The sequence below is a fragment of the Rhyacophila brunnea genome, unplaced genomic scaffold (genome assembly GCF_057557595.1).
Source record: "Rhyacophila brunnea isolate RB1 unplaced genomic scaffold, BYU_Rbru_1.0 scaffold_11, whole genome shotgun sequence".
Taxonomy (NCBI): Eukaryota; Metazoa; Arthropoda; class Insecta; order Trichoptera; family Rhyacophilidae; genus Rhyacophila; species Rhyacophila brunnea.
This window is the reverse complement of record NW_028232763.1, coordinates 35,336,261-35,354,097: the sequence shown is the minus strand read 5'-3', so window position 1 is coordinate 35,354,097 and position 17,837 is coordinate 35,336,261. Positions and strand designations below refer to the sequence as shown.

General features: G+C 37.0%; 1 protein-coding gene across 1 annotated transcript in view; it reads left to right on the top strand.

Annotated features, from left to right (window-relative positions):
• The window catches only part of Ufd4 (ubiquitin fusion-degradation 4-like), a 67,778-nt gene that overhangs the window by 31,513 nt on the left and 18,428 nt on the right, over positions 1-17,837 (top strand). The window contains exons 16-31 of the mRNA XM_085960354.1: positions 769-1,035; positions 2,345-2,380; positions 4,463-4,595; positions 5,965-6,095; positions 6,894-7,154; positions 7,397-7,537; positions 7,905-8,115; positions 9,354-9,558; positions 9,746-10,045; positions 10,610-10,861; positions 12,038-12,345; positions 12,468-12,726; positions 13,081-13,234; positions 14,671-14,864; positions 15,873-15,992; positions 16,555-16,814. Of these exons, the coding sequence (XP_085816480.1) occupies positions 769-1,035; positions 2,345-2,380; positions 4,463-4,595; positions 5,965-6,095; positions 6,894-7,154; positions 7,397-7,537; positions 7,905-8,115; positions 9,354-9,558; positions 9,746-10,045; positions 10,610-10,861; positions 12,038-12,345; positions 12,468-12,726; positions 13,081-13,234; positions 14,671-14,864; positions 15,873-15,992; positions 16,555-16,814 (3,232 nt within the window). The remainder of the gene's footprint in view (positions 1-768; positions 1,036-2,344; positions 2,381-4,462; positions 4,596-5,964; positions 6,096-6,893; positions 7,155-7,396; positions 7,538-7,904; positions 8,116-9,353; positions 9,559-9,745; positions 10,046-10,609; positions 10,862-12,037; positions 12,346-12,467; positions 12,727-13,080; positions 13,235-14,670; positions 14,865-15,872; positions 15,993-16,554; positions 16,815-17,837) is intronic.

Below are 17,837 nucleotides of genomic sequence, written 5' to 3'. Positions count from 1 at the left end.
ATAATCGTTTCACGAATTATCGAAAGACATCACACATTCGAAATGAGTCAAATACATATAACTGTTTTGCTATATGGTTTTTTATGTATACAAATATGTCACAAAGACTATATAACTAATGAGTATCTTTCTAAGTATGCGGAGTACCTTTGTAGAAGTGAAGATGGGTTGGTTTAAAGCAATGATACTCAACCATTTTTTCCCCCGGGCCAAATACATATATTTGTAAAGTAACGCGGGCCGCATCACTACTGGTGTGACAAAAAAAATCATGAAACCCCCTCTTTTTTACAAAACATTTTTGAGATTATAAAAATTATGCATGTTTTTTAAATTAATCGTGTGCAATAGCAATACTCTTATACCAGATCTGATGTAGACTATAATGACAATCCTCTTCCGGTGTCACTATCTGTGCGTCAGGGTCGAAACGAATCTCAAGATATACGAAATTCTTGATAATAAATGTGTTTCGGGCCGCACATAAAAGGTTAAAGGGCCGCAGGTTGAGTATCGCTGGTTTAAAGTCATGACAAGAATTCAGTGGAAAGTTGTATACATTGAAGGAGACCTATGAGAATGGAGAACAAAACAAAAAGTTTCACTTCTGTTGCGTGTGCTCCTCGTCACACACATTTATTTTTTACAAATTATTACTTTTTAGTTGGAGCTGGACATCTGAGTATTTTCTGATATAATGTAGGCAATAATTATTCTAGTGTTGCCGGTATTAGGGGCATAATAATAAAACATAATATCATTGCACAGTGGTGGCAGTATGCACGCCGTCAGAGTTGGGCGTGTCGGTGTCAGTGTCTTCAGACTTGGAAGACGCCCAAGAGCTGGTGCTGGGCGGGGCGTACTGGTGGCGGGAGTGGTCGCTGTGTCGCGGCCGTGACTGCCTCTACTTGTGGAGCGAGGCGGCTGCGCTCGAGCTTAGCAACGGCAGCAATGGCTGGTTCCGCTTCATCCTGGACGGCAAGCTGGCCACCATGTACAGCAGTGGCAGCCCCGAGCACCAGACCGATAACACAGGTCAGTTAGCATCACCCTCACCATCACCAACCCAATACTCTGCTACTCGAACTAATTATTCTGACCTTTCTCCAGTTTTATTTGCTATTTGATCTCGATTACATACCTCTATCCAAACTTTGTCAATTATTTCACTTGTTTTTAATAATGTATCGTAAAACACCTTTCCATTGATTGTTGTAATGTAGACTATTCCACATACATAAAAATATATATCAAATTCCATGACATAACTCTTCAAATGCATTGTTTTTCATGGACTGTTCATAAATTCTCTCCATGCCATATATTTTTTGAGCATGTACCTATGTTCAGTTCTGTAGTGGTCCCAATACTAAATAATGTAACCCCTTTTTTGGTCCATTGTACAAACAATAACAAAAATAATTCGATTACCCGAAATATGCTGCAGTTGAAATAATGTTGTATTATTTTTATTATGCTCCCCTTCACAGTGGCCCAAGCAAGACGAATGTTGACATCCTTTGTTAACACTGACACTATGTCAAAGTACAGTAAATATTTGCCGGTTATGGGCCACACAATGGGTATGTCGCTCTCTCCACAATGGTGACGCATATATTCGCCTTGGCCTAATGTGAAGGGGAGCATTACTTATTTTAATAGACAAAGCAAATAATATAATACAATATTTTAACCATAGACTATGTATGTATCAAAAATTCCCATGTACTTGAGAATATAAGGCTATTCAATGCTATGTTTCTTTGAGCAGTCGAATTGTTGGTTGTCTTTTGATTAATAATTAATTAGGCAGAAAAATCATATTTTTTGGCAATTGTTTGGTATAAATGTTTTAAGATGTTTAGTTAATTTTATAAGTAAAATGCCCAATGAATGAATATTTACTATAACAGTAATGATAGTATGGAGCGGGTAAAGATTTGATTTGAATGTCTCAGATTTCCATTTTATTCATGTTATCTTGCCATAGCTAAAAATACCAAATACTGTGATGGTATTTAATTTTGACTATTAACTATAGGATTGAATTATTAATTCATGGTCATATTTCATAACATACGCAAACTGTGTTTTATCCAATTCCTGATTGTCTTTGGAAGTTATCAAAAAATTACTGTTTTCAATCGTCGGTCATTACAAAGTGTCAAATTAATAATTTTCCCTACCATTTCATGAGATATTCAGATCAACCGCCTGTACCCCGCGCGTAAAAATAGTTGTGTATATTTTGATTTCGATCCGTTTAATTTTCCGCTTCATTCTGCTTGACTTTTCATTTCATTGTGTTTTTAACCTGCCCTGTTTTTATTTTTCTCCGGAATAGGCAAAGGAAGAAACTCAGATCCCCTTACCAGCGAAGGTAATTAATTCTCCCTTCATATTTTAACAAACACATCGTGATATCGTGTGATGTCATAATTTTTATCTTGCAACTCGTTAAATCATTTAGAATATGTAATCAGCATTATTTTTACATTTCTAATCAATTCTGTATAGCTTCGATTGTACACAAACCATTACTCATTACAATATCTATAACAATCAATTCCATCGGCTTCGTTTAGAAAATTTTCTACTTGTTTTATGTACAAATATGACGTAGTATCAATGCTAAACCAACATTTTTTTTTAATACTAGTCACATATCTAGTTTGTAAAACTCATCAATTTATTTGATCAACATTAATCATTAGTATTTTTACATACAAAATATTATTAATACGTACACTAAATAAGTACATATTATTTTTATTGAAATAATTACTAGTCATATATTAAAATACTCTATTTTAAAAATTATAGTTAGTAAGTTCAACATATAATTAATATATTATCATTGTAACATTTTTTGATCCCCATTCGTTTATTAGTTTTTTATTCACAAATTTTAATTTACAAGGAAAATTATTTAAGTTGATTCTTTGCATTTCAATAATTTTATTGGCTAAATTTCTTTCAATGGAATTTGTCATTTTATTTTTGCATCAATGGTTGCTTTATTTATATAATTACCGCTTAGTTGGCTCTCGATTTACCGGACGATTTATCGTATCAGGGTGTTGGATTAAACACGAAAAAAAGTGGAATCATATTTATCATTTTTGCACCCTGAACAATATTAAATTCGTAGTAAATGGTGTGGAAAAAATTGTATTTGTGGTAACCTTATTAAGATGTGATACTGAGAATTCTGTAGAAAATATTTTCACATGTACCATGGTAAGTCGAGAGTCAACCATATTGGTTATTTATACCAGGAATGCAATAAACGCAAACTGTATTCAGTAAATGTTGCTATCTCCATATTGCGATAGGCATGTTATTTATTTCAATAAAAAAAAAATCATATTACATTTAATTAGATAGTGGCTTATTGGATATATTACTTGTGTACCTACTTCTCCCAATTTTGTTTCATAATTTTAACATTAAACTGAATAGGAAGGTATGCTCGAACTGCTTGAAAATATCGCCCCGCGTCTAGAGAGAATACAACCTCAATAATGTTTTTGAAATTGATGCAGCCTGTCAGTTTAGTTAGGTAATGTTATTCGATTCCAGTCATTTCTGCAGCCAATTCTGTTGGGGTCTGTGAACCCTCCCATTTACTACAGTATGCTATACTACGCTATACTGTATTGCAGAAATAACTTCTGGATTTGGTATTCGAACTTGTTGCCCTAAAATTCAGAAGCGTTTATTTTGCCATTCGTCCTCAACAATATTTAGAACGCTGATTTGTATCAGCCCTCTGAAAAATACTAATCCTGAAAATATGCGATTGAAATTTTTTTTTATGATCACAATTTATAATGGCAATCGGCCATCTGCTTAATTATACTGAACCGCTGTTTGTGACAGGCGATACAAATTGGCCGTTTAGTGAGAGTGAGTGAATTCCGCCATTAAGTAGTAACGGAATTGAAAAATGCAAGTGACAGCTGTCAAAGTAGTTGGGTGTATCGTACACAGAATTCGGGCAAGTATAGTGTAATTCGTTTGAATTTTAATCGAAATTCAGGTTCATTTTATCTATACAATGCTATATTTTTTTAACTGTATTTGAATATGTTATGTCAAGTTTGTTAGTTAGGTTACTTTAACGATGACATCTTCACATCTGGCCCAATTTTCCTAAATAATAAAAACCTCGACTGTTTTAAATGATTACCTAGTCGATGGTATCAAAATCTTACCTATCATAGATATCCTTGTACATACGTATTTTATACAATTGAAAGTAGATCAGTGAATCTCCACATCACTCTAACAAGACAGACAGAGATATTTGGAGGACGCTGGTTTAGTAGTTGGATTCTTATTATCATTATCATCATTGGTAATAAGAGAGATTAGAGAGTTTCTATTTAGTCGAATAAGTGGTTCGTGGCACTGCTATTTTGTCATGTAATGTGCAATATTGTTTTTGTGTGTGTTGTAGAAAACCGCGGGGAATTTATTGAGAAGCTTCAGAGGGCACGGGCGGGAGTGAAGAGTTCTTCTCCCCAGCCGATCTTGTCTCATACTGGACCCACTAAACTTGTCGTTGGCAATTGGGCGCTGACATCTAGAAAGTGAGTCCATTGTTAATAACGTACTGAAAAGTTGAAAAAACCTTCTCTACTAAACTGACCGTAAATATATGAAAGGGAAGCTAAAAAAAGGACTCGTGGTTTGCTGTTTAAATTAGCTGTAAAATTCATTTCGCATTTCGGATTCATTAAAATAATTTGTATATGGGGATGGATTGCTACGTGACTTAGGGGAGTGAAGAGTTCTTCTCCCCAGCCGATCTTGTCTCATACTGGACCCACTAAACTTGTCGTTGGCAATTGGGCGCTGACATCTAGAAAGTGAGTCCATTGTTAATAACGTACTGAAAAGTTGAAAAAACCTTCTCTACTAAACTGACCGTAAATATATGAAAGGGAAGCTAAAAAAAGGACTCGTGGTTTGCTGTTTAAATTAGCTGTAAAATTCATTTCGCATTGCGGATTCATTAAAATAATTTGTATATGGGGATGGATTGCTACGTGACTTAGAGGTAAATTTCCATTTTCGCTCCGATCAGAAAGTACACCTGATCCTCTTAGATTTTTTTGCTTTAACACGGTTTAAAAAAACTAAAAAGAATAAAAATACATATGTATGTACGTATGTATCAAAAAATTGCGTTGCAATGGACTGCACGTCACCGGATGCCGCCCAGACATACATGGCGCCACTAGTCAGTCACTTCGGGTTCGATACGAGAGACGAGCCGCGTGCTTCGGCGTCAGCGTCATTAAATATTTCCAGCGATGAGAGTGATTTTTCGCCAGCGAAAAACAGCAGAGCAGTAAACGGGCACGTTCATTGTCAAGTAGCGACACTGGATGAATATATTATTTCTCTTTGCTAAATTTAATTTAAATCGAAAACTATGTGTTTTTATGTATAAATAATAAAGAAATTCGATTTATTTTTGAGTTCAAGAATTTCGTATTTTGAGTTGATTTTAAGTAATGGAACCTATCTACCATTTTTGTATGGGCACCTTATCTTTTTTTATACGATTTTGTTTTGCACAGTAGTCTTTGGTACGTATCCCCTGTGCAAAAAGAGGATCAGGTGTATGTGCTTCCACAGATTGGATATTTTAAAATAAGTAGGTTATTTTAACGGTGAATGATGTGTGGCTCAATCTGTCAGTTTTGATAATCTGGATACAAGCAAATTGTGAATTAATCTAGCACCAGAATTTAGAGATGAATGTGTTGTTCACTATTCCAGTATGGGATGCGTGAACTTTACAATTATTATTACCAGATCCGGAGATGTCTACAAAATGATGTCAAAGAAATAATTAAAAGCAATCAATAGGGTTTGAAAGATTGACTGTTGTAATTCCTTAAATTGACGCCAGGATGTTTTCAAAAAATATATACTATTTCGTATTTTTAGGGAAAGGGAACTTCAAATCCATAACTCTGACGGACAACAGCAAGCTACTCTTCTCCGCGAAGAGTTGCCTGGATTCATCTTTAAATCCAACCGTGGAACCAAACATTCATTTACAGCTGAGACATCCTTGGGTACGTTTTTCAAAATCGTTGTTTGATGTATAAAACTGTTTTTAAATAAATATAAGATTTTTATAATATGAAGCTATTAGTTTTCAAGTCGGTAACCCCTATTTTTACTTTTTTTGATATTTTTCTTGATTCTGATACTGTAGGCTACTTTTCCATTGTATGTTTATTCATAAAATATCAAATATGTACAGCTCAGTTTGTTAGTCAAATTGAAATAAACTGGAGGTTGATTGTAAAGTAATTTAATATGTATATTCATCAGTCGCCATTTTTTATATTTTACGACTAACATTAAACATGATTTTTCATTAGTATTAATGATGTTAAGGACATTTTATTTCGATATTTTTTTTCGTTTTTTCTAATTGTTTACTAATGTGTTTGCAAAAAGAAAATATTATATTTTGCAGTCCTAAATATAATTAACGATTTTTTGCAATTATCTCAAAGTGACAGAATTTGGGGGTTACCAACTTTGAAACAAATAACCTCATGTTTAAGTAGATATTGTAATTGATACTTACTCACAAGCTTGGAATGAATCATTTAGTTAAATTCAACAATTTGACTGCACTCAACAGTCATTGGAGACGTGACAATTATAACTAGTGTCGCGATGTGTGTATTGCCAGTGTTATTGCGAGTTACATATTGGTTTTCCAAACCGACAGAATGACAGATGAAAGATCCATTTTACAATGTAAAGTATGAATTTATAATGGCCTTGAAGTTAATGTCTATATTCACCGAAAGGGCATTGAGAATGAATTCTATTATAAGTTTGTAAAAATTTGTCAGGTCCTGAAATCGGTGGCGGATGGAGTGGCGCAGCGGCCAGACGAGGGGCTCCAGCAGGCGAATGCGGCTCACAAGCAAGCGCCACGAGTCGAGGCCGAGGCCGGGCAGAGGCACTTAGAGCACAAGTGGCGGCCAGAGCGCGCGCCTTACACGACGCACACTTTGGAAGGGCGCAACGTGAACCGAGAGGAGCCGTTGCGCAGCTGTCTCTGCTCGTCACTGCCCTTGCCGATGTTCTGAATATGCAAATACACCAGGACGGTGAGTCCCGTTTTCTTATTGTATTTTATTATCTGTGGCGTGTGGTGATTTTGATCGCAGGGATGCTTTTAAAAAATAAAAATGTATTTCCCTACATTTCCCTTCATGATTGTTAATGAAAGAAAAAATTGATTTAATGAATCTGCAATTACTCAAGTAAAACTATATCAAATTCAAACTGTATTTGAAAGGTTTAATTTGAATGTTTATTTATTATAATATTTTTTTGGTTTACTGTTTAGGGAGCTGGAAAGATCTGTTGATGGAAACCTTGAAAAGCTTAGGAGCACTTCTGCGCGGAGATGGCCTTCTGTCTGCATATGAACTCCACTCTTCAGGATTAGCTCCTGCCCTTCGATCGCTGCTTTACCCACATACCAATGGTAATTAAACAATAACTAGTCAGTATTATTTCGCTGTCTTGCTATGGCGGTGATTTACAACCCCATGCCAATGATTAAATGAAATATGTGAATTAAAATCCTTGCATATCCTAATAATAATTAACAGACTATATTTTTAAGCTTAATATTTAAAGATGTTGCTTGTTTCTCACGTTATAATTTCATTACTTATGGGTGTAGGTACAAAATACGGTTTACAGTGGAACAGTATGGTGGAAAAATACTAATCCTAATATCACATGATGAAAATATCTGTACTGGATCACTATCTCTAGTGTTAACTTTAACTCCACGGTTCATAGTATTGTCAAAACAACAGTCGTTAATTGATTTTGTCGGTTAACAGATGAATCAGACATTCTGGAAGCAGAGAAAATGTGTGAAGAAAGAACAGGTGTTGTCCGGGAATGGGCGGAAGGATCCGCGGGTGATGATGGAGCAGTTCTGCTGGCTCGTCACTTGGTTGCTGTTTTGGAAAGCGTTGAGAGACTGCCTGTCGTTGCGTATGACGCCCCGCCTGCCGCTCCTGGACTACAGATCCTCACCAGGAGATTGCGGTGAGAATTCTGCAGTGCTTATTTATATTATTTCAGTTCAGGTATTTTCTGTTATTGTATTGTCATGTAAGCCTCACTCGTATGTCTAAAATATTGCTAACAGAGCTTAATTATTCACTTGTATGGCGACAGATACTTGTAGGGTATAGAAGACAAGGGAAAAACAAAACCATGGTCACCAACACAAAATTACATTGTCAGAAATAGTTCTCACTCAATTACTGAAATTATCAGTTCGGTGGGTGGTAGAAAATTCTCCAGAGAAGGCATACAGGGATTAGATTACACAGACATACATGCAGGTCCAGTGGTTTGGATTGTTCTGCAGATTTAATCATCATTTATGCATGCTATACGCATGTATACCCCGTTTACACGCGCATGGATTTACTGCTGACAGTACGTATTATCGCGGCCATAACAAGAAAATGCACATGTAAACATACTGTATTATCATGCAAGTTGCAAGATTGCATGCATGAATCAAAAAAGTTCAGATGCTGCTGAATTTTCACCTGTGCAGTAGAATGATAGTGGCGAACCTGCTAGTAAAAAAACAAACTATACTGCGCAGACTCATTTTGAGGTTAACCGATTTTCACAACCTCTCAAATAGTACTATAAAACATTGCTTCTCGCTTACTCTTGAAGAATGAGATTGACGAGACAGTCAGCACTTTTATGCGTAAAGAGTTATTATTGCGATACTTAGTTTAAAATACACACTATTGCTGCAAGTAAATCCATGCACGTGTACAGGCGCTATTACATATTATTATATATTTGTATGCAGTTGAGGCTCTCAATATATTTGCATGTAAGTCAGGCACCTGGGAGCTCTAACATTAGATTTATCATCCTCAATTCTTATCCTGATTACTTGCCAAAGTGCCAGATTTCTCCAGTCTCATTATTCCATTGATTTAGCTCCCCTCTTGCTGTTCTACAAGGCTGGTTTAACTGGTTCACTGTTGGTCTGATAGTAAAATTTTAACAATGCAAATACTGTTTTTGTATCAACCTTGAATCTGGATAGTGGAAAGGACCCTATCTGAGATTTTAACTACATTGTCTGTCTTACATCGTCGATCACGTAAATATATTGTACTTTTGTCTATGCAGTTTGGGGATCTACTGCTATAAGATGATACAGTAAGTATTATTTAACGGACACGACAGAAGATGTCTAAATAAATATTAATATTACGTACAGATATGAAATAAAGCTATTTTTGCAGATTCCGACTGGAGAGGGCGTCCGGGGAGAGTGGTCTGCTAGACCGAACAGGCCGCGCCCTTCGAACTGAGCCATTGGTAACAGTGCGTCAGTTGGAGAGGTTCCTCCTGCGGGCGGTTGCCAGGCAATGGCACGATCTCGAGCGGAACACCTTCCACTTCCTCAGAGCCATCGAACGTGCTGCCCCCATGTCCTTCGCACACAAGGTATTCACATATTTTTATTGTCTTTGGTTTTTCATTTGAACATGTTTAAAATGGTTCGTTTGTACTTGAATGGTCATTATTAAGCTTTCCTTTCGTAAGCCGTACACAATTATTCTGAAGATCTTTGGGTAACTATTCGAATTATGACAATTTTCTATAACTATACGTATTGTGGTTTTGTTTCCAGCATGATTTTGACGAGAATGGTATAATTTACTACATTGGCACAAACGGGGGCACCTGCGAGTGGGTCAATCCCGGCGCTCACGGCCTCGTCACGGTCACCTGCTCGGATGGGCGTGACCTTTCTTATGGTCGCCCCGAAGACATTCTATCGCGGGACGCTCAACCTTTGAATTGCCACACCGGTGACGACAGGAGGGCGTGGTTCGGGATAGATCTCGGAGTCTGGGTTCTGCCGACTGCGTACACACTTCGACATGCCAGGGGCTATGGAAGATCGGCGTTGAGAAATTGGCTTTTCCAGGTTAGATGTTTGAATAAAACTTTTGTTACTCACTTGATTTAAACTAAATTAAATTGAACAGCAAATCGTCATCACATTTTTCAAATCACAAAGACTGGTGGGCAAGTTGAAAGTTTCCAGATAATAGGGTCATCAAAAGTAATGACCAAGTGGAATAGAGTCACGGGAAAGTTAAACCAGACCAATAGGTTGACTATGTAGAGGAAGATCTGAGAGTGACAAGGCGAGTCACACGAGGGTAAGCCAAATTTTGACACGAGATGTAAGGCTTAAATTATATTCGTGCGTATCACAACTCAGACATGATATTATTTTATCTTGGATGATAGAAGAATGCTTGCCTGTAGTGAATGGAAATATTGAGCTATCGCTCTGCAGTGAGATATTGTTCTTAGAACACATTCCTTAGATACAATATTTTAAGGTGCAGGATCGAACATGTAATCAACGATTTCAGAGGTGGCCACCTTACCAATTAGGCAACTGTGGGAGCTGTGATGTGCATGGGAAATGGAACAGATATTTCATTAAAATGCAAATATCATAAGAATATTTGTGTTACAGATGTCACGTGATGGCGTCACCTGGGTGACTCTGGTGAGTCACAATGAAGAGCGCGCTTTGTCAGAGCCCGGCAGCACGGCAACGTGGCCTGTGGAAAGCGTCCCCCCCAAGCAGAGCCAGGGTCAGGGCGGTGATACAGCCAATGCCCCGACCCCGCCTGGTTTCCGACACGTCCGCATTCAGCAAAATGGGAAAAATGCCAGTTGCCACACACACTACCTGTCCCTTAGCGGATTCGAGATTTATGGACAGGTAACTTGTCTTATCGATCATTTTTCTTTGATATAGGCTAGACGACAAGTCGATATTCTGAACAATTACTTTTTATGATCTCTATGGCTGATATAAATTAATTTCTACTGTTACATAATTCAGAGTTTTTTTTTTTTTTTTTTGAATTATTAATAACCATGTCCTTGCTTTTTCGTACAAGGTGGTTGTTAGTAATTTTGAACAATCACAAACACCCAGGCTTTGATAAAAACACATAAATGTTTTTGTCACGACCGGGAATCGAACCCAGAACTCTCGGGTGGAAGGCCAGCGCCTTACCCACTGCACCACGAGAGCCGCCTAGATTCAGAGTTTGTTTTTTTGGATCTGACTTATGACGTTTTATACAGTGGTCACAATTATTCTGTATTTAGCGGTGAACTGTACAGAACAGGGGCTAATTGCAACCACATGAGAGGGAGGGTGAGAGTTAAATGATCGCTGTAGTCAAGTTTTTATAGAATGTCACTTGCCGAAACGAATGTTTTATCTCTGTTTCATGATGAGAGCATCTATAAATAATAAAATACTAAAGTGGTTTTAAATAATGTAGAACCTATTTTGTTCCATAAAATGTTATATTAAACAATCCATGGAGGGAAAGTGACAGTGATATTCATTTTCACAAAGTGACTAGCTAGGCTGTAGAAATTATAACCTTGAATTGAAGAGTCAGCCTCAATGGGATGTTAAAACCTCAGGTTGTGCACAGGCTAATGTATATCACACAACACTTGGTGAATTATTATTGTATGTGATGTTGGAACTTTCGGAACTATGTAGATCTTGCTCTGCTGAATTCAGTTAAATTGGTAATTTTATATAGTAATTTGTCTCAAATGTTTTTCGACTGAGTATGTATATTACTTGTATGCTCACGATAGGGTGAGAGCGGGAGTGAAGGATAGAAGGGATATAATTGACATAACTAATCGTTTTGAAGAAGTAGTGAAGAGAAATATAGATCAATAGCATATTTAGAATTTTTTTGGAAAATCAAAATAAGTTCTGAAATTTCTTGGGAGTCCACCAATGGACAGCGATTGGTGTCTTAATCCATAATTATTCTGAGCAACATAATAGTCTACTTATAAATATATCATAATATCACAGAATTTACCAATTTAATTAAATAATTTCTTGGTTGGTATGCAGGTAACGGGAATATGCGAAGAACTCAAACCGAACGTGACAGCTGCGAACTCGGCGACTGGTACCGCTCTTCTCATGAAGGAATCGGGCACAGGCCCAGTGACCGCCACCGGAGTGCTTAACGCAGTCACTAAAGAAGCCGATGCAAGGGCTCGTAGGGAGAGGAGACTGCTCCGCGGACAGTTTAGAATGATGGGGGCGGGAGCCAGAGTTGTGAGGGGGTTGGACTGGAAGTGGAGAGACCAGGACGGACCCTCGCCTGCCGAGGGAACTGTTTGCGGAGACGTGCACAATGGATGGATCGATGTCAGGTAAAGACAGATCACCATCTGGTTATTTTTAATCAGTATAAAAAGCAGTTTTTGATTGATGCTTGTTTTGATTTATAATATAAATTAATCTGTAATATGTGGGCTATTTTTTGTTCGTTTAGGTGGGATCACGGTGTCCGTAACTCTTACCGAATGGGTGCGGAAGGAAAGTACGATCTGAAATTAGCAGGAGGCAGTGGTGGCCGAGAGGTTGGCGACAGAGAGAGAGAAAGGGAGAGAGACAGAGATAGAGAGAGGGAAAGAGAAAGAGATGGAGCCGGAAGTCCTTCCCCTGCCCTCCCTGCGCCTCGCTCCACTCGACATCTTAACACCAGAAAGTCTCTATCCACTCCTAGTCTGCCGGATGCCACTGACAATCAGGTATAAATACAGTTTTTTGTGATTTTTGGAGCCTTTTTCAGTCCAGTGGCCTTTTAATGAAACAAATTTAGAAATGGTTATTTATTACCTTGATTTAAAATTACAAAGATGGTAGCTCTAATTTTTAGTAATGTTTGAGTTTTTTTTTTTACTATTGCCCACCATGGAACAGAGATCGATATATTATTGCGTGTTTGTGCAGTGGGATATAACGGTTTGAATTTTCCGTCTCGGTAATGGGAGAGTTTTAAAAACACCATTTTGGTGATTGCTTACATTTTTTAGGAAAGACAGTAATTAACCAAAGTGTTTAGTAATTGATTTGTCAATCAAGTTGTTCCTTTCTATGCACAGGTGTCAGTAGCGTCGACGGAGCAAGCTGCGTCAGCTGATAATCTATCGGCCAAGCAGGCAGCTGAGGCAATTGCAGACGTTGCCATGCCACACCCTCCCCCGCATACTGTGGATCTTTCTACCATTAATAATTCTACTCATCACATCAACACAGGTACGCTTTTAAAATATCTTAAAGTGTGTACCATTATATTGCAGAGGATAGAGCAGTCTCTTCTGGTTTCTTCAAATTATTCTTTTGTTAATGGGTGTATTATATGTTTAACCCTTAGAATGCTACGCACCGATATATCGTTGTTTTTGATAATGGCCAGAAATGCTAGCAACGATCGTTGTTTTGCTTTTGATGCCGAAATGTTAAGTTAATTTGGGAACATACTACTGCACCAGTGGTACGAAACATTGTTTTATCTATTAGTTTTATTGTTGTGTAATATAACCCGATTCATATATGTTTTGTGACTGGGTAAGTTTAGAACTTATAACTATTGTAATTTTTTTCATGGCATCACCCTTTTTACAATAAAAACAATTCCAAATACAAATTTTAGTTTACCATATAAAAATTTGTTTACGGTCAAATTCTTGGTGGAAGGACAATGTTTTATTTTATTTTATGGATTTGAAATAATGGGAAAGACTTTTACTCAACTCAGTGTTTAAAGTAGAGTGGATTTGTGCTATATAAAAACAGTTTCATTTATAAAAAAATAATGAGATAAAATCATTTGCAATACATATTTTAAATGTTCCAATAAACAAACACCATGAAGACCTTTTTCACAAATCACGCATATTGTACGCGATCTTTCAACTAGGCCACCATGCAAAATTTTTCTTTTCAGCCGGGTAGTTTCCTAATTCTTTATTATATTATATCTATATTATCCCTCGTGTGGAATAACCGATTGTTTCCAATAACTGATAAAAATCAAAACTCTGTGCGCGGATCGTGCGTTTCGCTCGCTCTCGCGATCGCCCGTATGATAGAGCGAGAAAGATATATGTCAATTACTTGCCTCGTTATGTATTCAAAACGATAAATTAATTACGAAACGTGTTTTCATAATATTCCGATTTCGCAGAATCAATTAGAGTGGTAAGGTTTCTAAAAATAGTATAATACATTAATTTATCGACAATTATTGGTAGCAATCCTCGACCGGATTTTGCACAACATCGTAGCAGCCAAAGGGTAAATTTAATATTCAATTAAATATAGTAAAACTATCGACATTTCTAGGATAGGAAACGACAGGACATCACAATGTCTGTAATTTCTACAAAGTCTGTAGATTATTCAGGCTTAACTCCTAAACATATCAAAAATTCTTCAATTATGACCTTTATATGGCACGTGGGCCTCAATCAATCTCACAACAGATTAAGGGGTTTTGAAACTAAACTTAATTTTTATCAATAATTAATATTGATGTTTGTACGTGTTTTTAATATTAAAACTCGGGCCATATTATTTTGATCTAACTTAAAATATCTGGAAAACCAATTTAGTGCCTTCTGATGTTGAAGACCATATAATGACGAAAATTTATATATTTTATTTATCATTAATGGTTTCCCAAAATTTAGATCTGGCTACCATAGTGGAGTCGTTGACTCTGGGCGAGATGATGGAGGCCAACAGTCTGAACAGCGTCCTGCGGAGGCGACAGAGCAGCTGCTCCGAAGTCCCTCCGCCACCCCCACCCCTGGCCGCCACCACCATCACTGACATCACCAAGCCCTACCCTGCCAAGGATCCACACACTTCGCTCAATGTCGATGTAAGTTTATCATCATTCAGGGCAGAATTGGTAGGGTACAATCATTCCAATCGCTTTGAGAAGTTTTGTCAGTATACTCATGCATAATCATAACATAGTATGTATTAATTGTCACCGCCATTAGGTATAATGCATTGGCGAGGTTTATCAACCGATGCATTATTACGAATGGGTAAATGTGACCCAATCAAGGCTCGATTAATTTTAGTTTAAATATATTGCCGCAAGTTCGAGCAGCACGTAAAAAGTCTGGGAGAGCGATAAGACGTGCCTTTCGCCCGTTGTACAGGTACTCGACTCTTTTTGGCAGTGCTTGGCAGTCTGATATCCCACGTGATGGATGCTGACAAAATGTAATCACGCACAATTTTTTTTTTGTTTTGTAAGGCAGGATGAATAAATTCATCCTTGCCCATCTCCTATAATAGATATGGTTGTAATCATAGATGTCATAGAAGTTAAATTCTTAAAGTAAATAAACTCCATCTTCGGGCCTGACCATAATGTGTAAATAAATTCTGTCATCTTTTTTTCTCCGATATCCCAAGATTTTTGTTGTTCATTTTGAAAGTATACATGAGGTTTTAGATTATAGTATGGATTCTAAAGTATTTATACAACCATCATTGGCCAAAATCTAAGGGTTTGCTTATTCTGGAATAAAAAACAATGGATTTTTATTAAAAATAAAAATAAATGTGAACATAAATGCAAGAGGAGTATGTATCATTACTGTACGACAAGATCTTCTTGGCTACGTGGTAAAACTGTGAACTAACAAGCTCGTCCCATTTTGTCAACAACAGCGACTTCCGGATATTGCCTTGTTGGACAGTAATGTCTTTTATATGGTGCACATAACCTAGCCATCTTCAAACTTGATTGACTGAACTGCGCTCCAATTTTCATACAGATCATAGAGCTCAGCATTCTCCTCCAATTGTTACCGTCCACAATTGGCCCATTAACAATGCAGTTGAATATATTATATTTTCGTGTTGTTTTTAGATATCGGATAAGGCATCAACGGGAGAAGCAGTCCGAAATAACACAAACAGTCTCCTCTCAGGAGAGTTGCCGGGGGCACTCCTTGTCAATTTGATCCCCACACCACAATTGCACATATCGGTAATAATTATTTGAATATTGTGTCTTTTACGAACTACAAGGTACATTACAATAATCTATACATGCTATGTGTGGATAGTCCCACAAAGTTTGACCGTCACAACTATCTGTTAATATATAGTTTGCCCATATCAGTGTTGCCCAAACAGACAGCATGCTCATCATTGTTTATTGGGTATATTGTATGATGTGTTTCATTTTGAGGCTTCATCTAGCAGAATATCACTTCAAATTGTTTCCATGCCAAAGTTTTGGAAAGACTTGTTCAGATCAATGCAAAAATTGGTTGAATTCACAGGGCATTAAAAAAAGATATTACATAATGTTGTTTACAAAATATAGACCACTGAGCTGGTTACACTGTCAATATTCACTGTTTGTATATATATAATATATTAATTATCTTTGGATCGTTCTGAGGATGGATTTATAACCTGAAATAGCTGTTTACTTAAATAATGCAAAAATCATAGAATTAACAAAAAACTTCATTCCAAAATCATTATAATGCAGTTTTACTATGTAAACGCCAGTTTATTTAATAGATTTTATAATGTTTCAGTGCGACAGCCAAATGTCATCAGAGTGCTGTGACAAGAAAGAATCTCCACGCTCGTCGGGCACTCCCAACCCGATGAGTGCGAGCGAACCCAACCTGACAGGCGGAAATGGTAGCGGAGCAGGCAGTACGATGGGTAACACAGAGCCTCAGGGTCTCTTGGAGACGTTTGCTGCCATGGCTAGGCGACGGGGGCCCGCTCATCTGCCTCATCCTCCATCCAATCAGCAGCCCAACAATGCGAGCTCACATCTCTTCCCTAGGTCGGTCAAAATTATACAGATTCTTCGAAATGCAGCTTAAAATATTTTGGTCCTTCTTACAAATTTTAATCATAGATGAAACGTGTGTTCTGACGTCATACGCGTCATACGCTTTTTCTTATAATGTTTATATGAGACATACGCATTTATATCGCTGCGTACTGGCTGGGTATTCGAGACATTTTTTTAGCTTTTCTGAGCTGCCAATCAAAATAGTCCTTGAGGTTTCACTAATGGTCAATGTAGCGATTAGAGAAGAGCAGATTACATCCATCAGTGCATTGAATTGAGATTGGAATTATTATTCTCTTCAATTAGGCTGCACCGCCCTGGGCATTGTCCACGCATTTTGATTATTTAACCCTTTTACTCCCACGGGGCCGATATTTCGGCCCACCATACCTATGCGAAAACTCCATCTGGGCCGATCCATCGGCCGAAAGTTTGGAACCAAATTTACGATTTATTCCAAATTTTTTCCCCTCATATTTCGTCTCATGTAGACAAAGCATTATATTCACTCTGTGTTGGGCATGACTAATATTTATTTTAGTGCCGCACTTGTTTATAATTTGGCATACCCTAATAACTCACAAGTCATAATTGCTCTTGCTGTCAAACTCGAGACCAAAGAGGGTCATAAAAATAATAAAACATTATTTTTATGACACATTTTAAATTCTGATATTTCTTTTAGTTGTTTTATGATTCATATATCACATTACAGAATGAGTTTTGTAATTTTTGAACTAACAATGGATGCCACTGTACTTTTTGTAAGATGGTGAAAAAATACAGGAATATAAATATTATTATAAATGATTTAGTGCTTTGAGACTTATCTTTTGAAATTACTTCATTCCCATATCAGTTAGTCGTCGATACTGTATCGGATTCTCTTGCGATTTCGTGAATTGAATAATATTCTTGAATACCTTGAACACTATACGATTTTTTTTGATTACTTTATAAAAATTCTATTTCATAGATAAATAATAATTTGTTTATTTTTTTTTCTGTTAC